Genomic DNA, 10,670 nt, shown 5'->3' with positions numbered 1-10,670 from the left:
GCAGTCAGAGGAGACAGTCTTGGCTATTTCTTCATCTTGGAGGAGAATTGTTCAATATTTATCATTAGTTACAGTGATCATAGGGTTTTGCTGAAACTATCATATCAGATTGAGAAATATTTCCTCTTCCTAGTTTTGAGAGTTGTTAATGTTGCCTGGCATTGAATTTTGGCAAACACTTTATGTACATCTATAAGGAGATCATATAGCTTTTTTTGTTTGTTTTTTAGTCTGTTAAGTGTGTATTTTATTGATGAAGTGCAGACTAATCTCTCATTCTTTGGACAAACTCTACATGGGCATCAGGTAATACCCCTTTTGTATATTGCTGGGTTTGATGTCCTAATATATTACCAAGGATTTTTGTATAAATTACATTCCATTAGGTGTTTTGCTGTATTATAATTTTTAAATCAGCTTTTGGTATCAGGATAATAATATGGATACCACAGTAAGTTAGAGAGTATTCCCCAAAGCTGTTTTCTGAAATAGTTTTTATAAGATTGATATTATTTCTTCCTCAAATCTTTGAAATAATTCACTGGCAAAACTATCCTGACTTGAAATTTCCTTGAGAAGTTTAGGAAAAAATATAAATTCAACTTCCTTGCCAGATATAAGTGCATTCATTCATATTAGGCAATTAATATACCCATATTTTTCCTGTTTCTTGTCAGTTTTAGAATGTTGTGATTTTAAGGAAAATTATCTATTTAATCTAAGTTGTCAGGTCTTGGCATAAAATCATTTTCTTGTGCTCACAAAATTACCAAGTTGTAGATGAGCAAAGTAACTCAGATCTTTGAAACTCATGTCCAGTGTTTTATCTACTATTCTACTGTATGACGCAAATGTTTGCTTAATTAAGTTGATTAATATTTGTTGCTCTCCTACCATATACCCAAATTTTGCTATGCTATGGAAATGCTGATGATTATGATGACATCTTCTGGCTTCAGAAATCCCATAATCTGATATAAGTGCGAAGAATTTTTTAAATAAAATATGGGTTTTCTGATACAAAGTGAAAGGGCTATCATAAATTGAATATCCCAGAAGAGAAAGTGATTAACTAACTCTGGAAATAGAAGGATCAGGAAAGGGTTTATAGAGAGGGCAATATTTGTACTAGGCCTTAAATGAACTGCAGGAATATCTCAGGCATCAGAAAGTGAACATATAAAGGAACAATGCATGAAAGGAAAGATGGTGGTGGAAAGTGAGTGTATAAAGGAATCAAAGTATGAAGGGCAAGCTGTGCTCGAGGAAGAATGACAAATCTGGGCCAGTGGAACTGTACTCAGAGAGAGTTTAAGAGGCAGATGGAGGTCAGATGTTGAAGGGTCTAGTCTCATACATTGTCCAACAGTTAATACTTGGGAAGCTGGTGGGATTCTTTAAGTAGAGAAGTAACACAATCAAGATAAGAAGATGGATAAAACTGGCAGTCCCTCTCAAAAATGAATACGGAACCAGAGATGATTGTTAAAATGAAGATTCCTGAGTCCAATCCCAGACTTACTGAAGAGTCTCACTGGGAGCAGGCCAGGAAATATGTAGGTTGTGCCTCTCAGATGAGTCTTGATAGACACCATGATTAGAAAACGAATTGGAGTAGAACATCGACTTTCAAACCATCCTATGGGACAGGTTCTACTGAACTTTCTTCAAACAAAGCATCTCCTTTTTGATTTCTCTATTGAACATTCACATAAGATTTTAGGTTGACCAAGAATTTCCACAGCTAAAAACAGTTTGACAAACTATGGGACCAAAGGTTGGTGAAACTAGTGTTTGGTAAGTCATTTGGAAGTTGTGGCAGTGCTTTCTAAGTGCCTGTGAAGAGTGCTGGGGGGAATGGAGAAAACAGGGATGGATTCAGACATCACTTCTAAGGCAAAATTAACAAACCTTAAAAAGGCCTGCAGAGAGTGAAGAGGCAGAGTGACTCTAGAATTACTCCCAGTAACATTACCGGGTTGAAGTCTCTAGAGCCAATATTTGTGTTTTTCACTTTTTTATTTCTACCACCTCAAGAATGATGGCAAAAAAGCATTGTGTATAAATTATAAGATCCTTATATATTTCCAGGTTGCCAGTTTATTCACCATAAGCCACTTGCTTAGTGGGTTAATCCTCAGACTGATTGTTTATCAGGCAGTATTACCACCTCTCATTTTAAGGATCCTCAGTTCAGTTCAGTTGCTCAGTCATGTCTGACTATTTGCGACCCCATGAATCACAGCACGCCAGGCCTCCCTGTCCATCACGAACTCCTGGAGTTCACTCAGACTCATGTCCATCGAGTCAGTGATGCCATCCAGCCATCTCATCCTCTGTTGTCCCCTTCTCCTCCTGGAGCCAATCCCTCCCAGCATCAGAGTCTTTTCCAATGAGTCAACTCTTCACATAAGGTGGCCAAAGTACTGGAGTTTCAGCTTTAGCATCATTCCTTCCAAAGAAATCTCAGGGCTGATCTCCTTCAGAATAGACTGGTTGGATTTCCTTGCAGTCCAAGGGACTCTCAAGAGTCTTCTCCAACACCACAGTTCAAAGGCATCAATTCTTTGGCGCTCAGCCTTCTTCACAGTTCAACTCTCACATCCATACATGACCACTGGAAAAACTATAGCCTTGACTAGACGGACCTTTGTTGGCAAAGTAATGTCTCTGCTTTTCAACATGCTATCTAGGTTGGTCATAACTTTTCTTCCAAGGAGTAAATGTCTTTTAATTTCATGGCTGCAGTCACCACCTGCAGTGATTTTGGAGCCCCCCAAAATAAAGTCTGACACTGTTTCCATTGTTTCCCCAACTATTTCCCATGAAGTGATGGGACTGGATGTCATGATCTTCGTTTTCTGAATGTTGAGCTTTAAGCCAACTTTTTCACTCTCCTCTTTCACTTTCATCAAGAGGCTTTTTAGTTCCTCTTCACTTTCTGCCATAAGGATCCTACTGCTGCTGCTGCTGAGTCACTTCAGTCATGTCCGACTCTGTGTGACCCCAGAGACGGCAGCCCACCAGGCTCCCTCGTCCCTGGGATTCTCCAGGCAAGAGCACTGGAGTGGGTTGCCATTTCCTTCTCCAATGCAGGAAAGTGAAAAGTGAAAGTGAAGTCGCTCAGTCGTATCTGACTCCTAGTGACCCCATGGACTGCAGCCCACCAGGCTCCTCCGTCCATGGGATTTTCCAGGCAAGAGTACTGGAGTGGGGTGCCATTGCCTAGGTTTGCTTTAAAAGTAAATGTCTCGCTTTTTTTCCTTCCTTTCTCCGCTTCAGCGTCTCCAAATTCCGTCACCATGGCGGACCCAGAAATTGAAGTCTTGCGAAGCACCTTTCCATCTTACATGGCGGAGGGCGAGCGGCTGTATCTATGCGGGGAGTACGCTAAAGCCGCCCATAGCTTCAGCAATGCTCTTCACCTTCAGAGCGGAGATAAGAACTGCTTGGTTGCCCGCTCCAAGTGCTTCCTCAAGATGGGAGAGCTGGAAAAATCCCTGGAAGATGCTGAGGCTTCACTCCAGGGAGACCCAACTTTCTGCAAGGGGATTTTACAAAAGGCCGAGACCCTGTACACCATGGGTGACTTCGAATTTGCCTTGGTTTTCTACCATCGGGGCTACAAGCTGAGGCCTGATCGGGAATTCAAAATTGGAATTCAGAAAGCCCAGGAAGCCATCAACAACTCGGTAGGAAGTCCCTCTTCTATTAAACTGGAGAACAAAGGGGATCTGTCCTTCTTAAGCAAGCAGGCTGAGAGTATGCGAGCCTCATCCCGTGAGACAGCTCGTACACCACCCCAAGAGAGAGAGCAAGCGGAAGGGCTCGCTCAAGAGCGAGAAGATTGTCCGCCAGCTCCTGGGTGAACTCTACGTGGACAAGGAGTACCTGGAGAAGCTCCTGTTGGATGAAGATCTGATCAGAGGCACCATCAAGCATGGCCTGACCGTGGAGGATCTCATCATGACAGGCATCAACTACTTGGACACACGCAGTGACTTCTGGTGGCAGCAAAAACCCATCTACACCAGGGAGCGGGACCGGAAGTTGATGCAAGAGAAGTAGCTGCGGGACCGCAAACGCCGTCCCTCGCAGACAACCCACTATATCCTCAAGAGTCTGGAGGACATTGACATGTTGCTGACTAGCGGCAGTGCTGAAGGCAGCCTTCAGAAAGCTGAGAAAGTGCTGAAGAAGATACTGGAATGGAACAAAGAGGAGGTGCCCAACAAGGATGAACTGGTGGGAAACCTGTACAGCTGCATAGGAATGCCCAGATTGAGCTGGGGCAGATGGTAGCGGCCCTGCAGAGCCACAGGAAGGACCTGGAGATCGCCAAGGAGTACGATCTTCCTGATGCCAAGTCCAGAGCCTTGGACAACATTGGCAGGGTTTTTGCCAGAGTTGGGAAATTCCAACAAGCCATTGACACATGGGAGGAGATCCCTCTGGCCAAAACCACCCTGGAGAAGACCTGGTTGTTCCATGAGATTGGCCGCTGCTACCTGGAGCTAGACCAGGCCTGGGAGGCGCAGAGCTACGGTGAGAAGTCCCAACAGTGCGCCGAGGAAGAAGGGGACATGGAATGGCAGCTGAATGCCAGTGTCCTGGTGGCGCAGGCACAAGTGAAGCTGAGGGACTTCGAATCGGCCGTGAACAACTATGAGAAGGCCCTGGAGAGAGCGAAGCTGGTCCATAACAACGAGGCGCAGCAGGCCATCATCAACGCCTTGGATGATGCTAACAAGGGCATCATTGAAGAGCTGAAGAAAACCAACTACAGGGAGATACTCAAAGAAAAGAAGGAGAAAGAAAATGCCACTATGTTGGATCAAACACGGACAGCAAAGGAGAAGGAAACGAGGAAAACCAAAGATGAACCTGAGAAGGTGATGAAGCAGTGGGAGCAGGAGAGACAGCCTGAAGGTGTCTTGTCTAAGGAAACTTTGGGGGTCACAGCTAGGCAGCCAGAACACAGGCAGAGAGAAGACCCAGAAAAAGCCTCATGGAGGAAAGAATTGGGCGCGAAGGAGAGAGGTCCAGGAGACAGTGCCAAAGGACAGTTTGGGGAACCAGGCAGGACAGCACAGAACAGAGAGGAAACCAGGGAAATTTACAGGAGGCCTTCAGAACTGGATCAAAACCTTTCAGATGAATCAAGCCCAAGGGAATCAGAAGGACTAGAGAAGAGCCTTTCAAAAACTGACGGAGGAGAGTTGGAAGCACTTGGGAAAACAGAATCAGGAGAAACAAAAGAAATGGAAATAACAGAAAATTCTGAAAAAATAGAAAAAGATGAAAAGGAAGATGAACCCACTGAGTAGCATTAGGATCAGCAGGCTGGTGTTCACAGGGACCATGGAGGTCTTACTAAACTGGACATTCAAGCTGAGATTTGTCTCTTATGTGGACTGGGTCCCACAGGTCACCCTGTCTCTATTACTGTTTTCCCTTTAAATGTGTATCTTTCACTCTTACAAAAAAAAAAAAAAAAAAAGTAAATGTCTCTTTAAGCTAGAGAATGGGTAGGCTTGAACTAGAAAGCTATGTTGTTATAATGATTCAGTGCCAAAAATTCTACTCTTTTCTGGGACAGGGAGCCAAATATATAGCTCTGTTCTTTAGCAGGAAGAATTCATAATCAAAATAAAATAATAAAAAACCTTAGAGTTTAAAGTAAATAATTTTAAAAGTTTGGAAAGGAGACTGTTTTTATGATCTTCAAGTCTTCTCATTTTGTTTTGTTTGTTTACTTGTTATTTTTAAAGCAAGTGGACAGCTGGCTTAAGTTTGGCCTGCTGACCAGAATAGAGCAAGTTGGACCCTTATCATTTTGGCTGACTTACGGCTCAGAGGTTCCTAACAGCACCAACTGGATAAAAGAGGATCACAGGGACTTGCAATATTGGATTGTGACAAAGAAGTGACCCCTTGAGAAAATCGATCAAATATCTATCTGCTAACTTATATGAACAGGAGGAGCCATGCAAAACACACTGAGCTTTACTAATGCAAAATTAAGTAGATGGACTTATTTCTTTGGCATTAGTGAAATAGACTCCTCTGGGCAAAACATCCCGCATCATTAAAACCTTCATGACAGATGAGAAGAAATAAAAATCTGTTATTATATGTATCTATCAATTACCCTAAACAACACTGTTGATTAAATTTCTTATCAAAATTTAACCTTAGTGCAAATGCCTAGAAGGTAGTAGTGGGATCACCTCAACTTGATTCTTTCAGATGAATTTAAATGTACCAATACTTCAGGTCTCTGAATAAAAGAGCAATCAAGAAATCAGATGTTACCACATCACAGAGACAAGGTTTAGTCAGATAAGTTTCCTCCACATATGCCCTATGAAGGGAATCAGAGTACAACTCTGCTTCTTCTTAGAGATGTGATATTGGCAAAATTTCTGAATTTAGTCTTAGTTTCCTAATCTGTAAAACAGAATCAAAGCATTCTCTGAAGAATAAAGATGTTATAAATTATAAAAGACAAAATACATGGCCTCGTTAACATTCAGCAAATTTGTTTCTTAATGTTAGTTTCTGATTGCCAAGATGGGTGACCTAAAAGCTGAACATGGAAATGTTTTCGCTTGTTCTAGTATGAAGACTGATTCAACTATTCTTTTGAAATCATATTTCCCCAGGTCTGCAGGTTTTGTGGTTTCTTGGTTCTTTCTTCTAAATAATTTATGGAAAACTAAATTAGAACAATAACGATTGCCAAGAATTGTGAGAGCTTTACAATCTATAAAGCACTTTCATGGACCTTGTCTTTTTGGATCTTCACACAGTATTTTAAGGCGATACTTTTATCTCCCAGTTTATAACACTGACACCAAGGCTCAGAGTGGTAATAACTTATGTAAGATCATATAACAAATACTGAGTCCAAGGCACTCGAGTTTTCTAACTCAATATAAAATGTGTTTCTCTAATGTATCTGTTCAGAATTAAGTTCTAGGTAGCCATGAAACTTGTCATCCAAATTGGGGTTTGTTTGGGAGTGAAAGGAGGAGCTATTAAAAATTACAAGGACCACAGAGATAAAATGGGACTGTTAAGCAAATAGGAATGTGGGTCCTCCTTGATGAAGTTCAAATTTCATGAGACTGGATGGCCTCTCAATCAGCTTTATTTTCAGACTACCATCAGCAGATTAAAAGTAGTATTTTTAAACTGAAACTTAGAGAAAAGGGTTCTAGGAAAGGAAAGTAAATAGAAAAATATTTACTTTTTTGGTCATAGGACAAAAGAACACAAAATAATTATTGAATTTCAAATAGCATTTCATCCCCTTGTGGAAGAGACATATTTTGTCATTTACCCTTCCTTAGTCAGATTCCCTGGTATATAGTTTGGGTCAGTGGTAAAAATATCCACAGAAGGAAAGTGTCATACTCTATATTAACAAAATCACTGAATACACATTGAAAGACTTTGTCAAACTATAATAAGCAGGATTTCAAAACAACCTTAATAAGCAGGGTTTCAAAGCAGCCTGTGTTTGTTTAGCCAGTACATAAGGATCCAGAGCCGGTGGCATCACCTGCTCGATGAACATGAGTTTAAGCAAGCTTTGGAAGGTGTGATGGACAGGGAAGCGTGGTGTGCTGCAGTCCATGGGTTCACAAACAGTCGGACACAACTGAGCAAGTGAACTGAACTGAAGTGTCCAGAGAACCTACCTACAGGGATCTTTAAAGATTAAAGATTAACTGTATCTGTTCTCTATTTTTCTTTATTAGTAATGAGCCAAAGAAATATGGAGAATCTATAATATCACAACAGAACATATAAGGATAATGAAGGATTTCCTAAGAATCCTTCTCAATGAAAGACTCATGAGCTGAGAGTGATGTCAGTTGCCTATGGATGCTGCTGGGGGCCTCTTTCCTTTTTTCCTCCCTTTTTCTTCCAATCCTTGCTTCCTTCTTTCCTTCCCCTCTTTTCTTTTCTTATTCCTCCCTTGGTGTTTTTCCTTCTTTTCTCCTAGAGCCTAAAACTGTAGTTGGTACTTACTAGGAGTCTGATGATACATACTAATTGATCTATTCCTGAGTGGTTTTTTTTTTTTTTTTAAAGCAGCTGACCAGTTCTATAGTCTTTCAAAAATTATCCCTAGGGCCCTCAAATTCAGATCATCCTTCCCAGCAGGATGGGTAGCACAGCATAGGTCATGAAGGCATATCTGGTCTCTTACTGAGGTCGTGAAGAGCCATTGAGTATTGTCTGACAATCACCAAGCACCTCCTCAAGGGAGAGCCAAGGCACAGATGACCTGTTATTTCTTGGCTATTGGGAAATTTCTAGTCTTCATAAAAACAGAATGTACTGCTTGATCAAAAAGTTTGTTCTGGTTTTCCTGTAATATTTTATGGAAAAATCCAAATGAACTTTTTGGCCAACCCAACACATCTCTTCAATAAAAGGGATTTTAGGCCATGGGAGGGTGGGGGTGGAGAGAAGGGTGGAGAGTGTTTCTAAACTTAAAAGAGAAAGAAGGAAAAATAGGAAATAAGTAGCTGAGAAAGCTACATATTCCACTTAATCTGTCTCTTTCCCCCTTCAGTGACCTGACCAAGCAGTGAATGGAAGGGATCAGACAGGTAAAGCACCTAACGGAGCATCAACTTTCCTTGGGTTTTTGGATTCTCATTCCACAATTCCTCCTTGTGTAACCTTGGTTAGATGACCTAAACCATCTGTGAAATGAGTATGGCAAGTCTTCCTCTCAAGGTGTCTTCTGGGGATTAAATGAGGGGACACAAATAAGACCCCAGAATAGAGATTTGCACATAGTAAAATTGTAAAAAATTATGACATCATTCATTTTATAAGGAGATCATTTTCCCTTTGGTGTTCATGAAGTTCCTAAGAGTCATGCCTCATATCTAGGCTAGCCATGTTGTTCCTTAGGGGTAATATTCTTGTAGACATGGTCCCAAGGAAACCCAAACCCCAAATGCTCACCCCATATACTCATCAGAGCCCAAAAATTCTTCAGCAGGGAACAAAATCTCTCACTGCTCAAATGCCTACTGCTGCTGCTAAGTCACTTCAGTCATGTCTGACTCTGTGCGACCCCATGGACTGCAGCCTACCAGGCTCCTCCCTTCATGGGATTTTCCAGGCAAGAGTACTGGAGTGGAGTGCCATTGCCTTTTCCGTCAAATGCCTAAAGAGGGAACTACTCAGACTCTGGTCTGAGTCCAAAAAGGACTTAAAAAAGAACAATTGTGATTCAAAAGCCAGATGGTCTAGGTGTTTCCTGGGAGTGAGAACAAAGTCAGAAGGCAAGAGGGAGAATGCAAAAAGGATCACATCCCATGGTGTTGAGACAAAGCTGAACCTCCTCAAAATTACACTTACATCCACCTACCTCAGGTATTTCATTCACCTAAAGCACAAGAAAGTGTGAGAAGAAAAAAGTAATGGCAGCTCACAGGGTATTTTCAGGACAAAGAAGATTCCCAGGGCTGCAAATTTCCCAGGTGACACCTGGGGATAAGTTGGTGTAGGTGAATGAATATTCCATTGTTGTTTTGAGGATTTCTTTGTAAGTAGCTTGCTTCAGGTATGAAGGTGACGTCAGTCAGGAAAAAAACCCAAGTGAATCCTAAGACTTACTGCTCCAATTAAGCAGGAAGACACGTTAGAGCTTGAAAGATTGGGTAATAATTCATACCTGTTGTGCTTCAATAGTAACTCTGAGCCTAAATGCAGCTCACCCTCACTTAAGCATGAATTCTTTTTACACAATAGCTCAGGGCCTTGAATATTTAATTGCTTTTTTTTTTTTTTCTTCAAGAAGATGACTTACAAGGAAATGGTGAAAAATAATCTCCCTGGAAGAAAAAGTTCATACATCATGAAAAATAAATCTGGGTAAATTGAGTTATGAAAGATCTATTCCAGTATGAACCGAAGCTTTGAAGTCCTTTTCCTGTTCAAAAACAAAAACTCAACTTCCCAGATGATAAATTTACAGCACAATAGGCTTTTGGGTATCACAGGAGCCTGCAGTCAGTCTGGGCTTCCAGGTCATCCTGGGTTTAAACCTCACTTACTGTCACTCTCCCTTCAAAGTTCCTGGCACTTCTGTGCAGAGGAGGAGCTTTCAGAGGTTTTAAAAAATGTGTTGCTTTGGGGGAGGAAGTACCTTGCTTTTTCAGTTCACAGCAGCTGGCTAGTTTGTGTGTAAGCTATGCCCAGGTTCTTTCTAAGAAAGAATTCTTGGAATAAGGGCCTGGAAGGCCACACTCTACTGACCAGGAGGTAGGATTCTGTAAAGACTGTGAGTGTGACGTTTGGAATCCGACGGTCTGGGTTCAAACCCAGTTCTGCTAATTCCCTAGCAGAATGAACTTACTTATTCTTTGAGACTGAACTTCCTCAACTGTAAAGAAAAGAACATTGTCTGGTAGGGTTCCAGTGGAAAGTAGAATGGGGAAATGCAGATAAAGTGCACAGTATGTTGCGGAGAGTAAAATGAACTATCAAGGAGAGGTAACTAGCAGGGTTAATTCTGGGACATCTTGGACTGTAAAATACTTGAAGTTCTTTTGCCCAACAGTTGAACTGAACTACAATTAGAAGAGATTTCCTCATTTGTGTGAAAACGAAAAAACGTGAAGGCCTTCTAATGGCAA

At 41.4% G+C, this 10,670-nt stretch overlaps 1 protein-coding gene across 1 annotated transcript; it reads left to right on the top strand.

The window, feature by feature from the left end:
• The first annotated feature begins 3,302 nt into the window (after nucleotides 1-3,302).
• LOC138433607 (outer dynein arm-docking complex subunit 4-like) lies at nucleotides 3,303-5,625 on the top strand. The gene is given in 3 exon segments (XM_069576574.1): nucleotides 3,303-3,769; nucleotides 3,771-4,267; nucleotides 4,270-5,625. Coding segments are annotated over 3 exon segments (2,022 nt in total). The 3' UTR covers nucleotides 5,328-5,625.
• Nucleotides 5,626-10,670: the final 5,045 nt, after the last annotated feature.

This window comes from Ovis canadensis, chromosome 2, assembly GCF_042477335.2.
Source record: "Ovis canadensis isolate MfBH-ARS-UI-01 breed Bighorn chromosome 2, ARS-UI_OviCan_v2, whole genome shotgun sequence".
Classification (NCBI taxonomy): Eukaryota; Metazoa; Chordata; class Mammalia; order Artiodactyla; family Bovidae; genus Ovis; species Ovis canadensis.
This window is presented reverse-complemented; position numbering and strand designations above follow the sequence as displayed.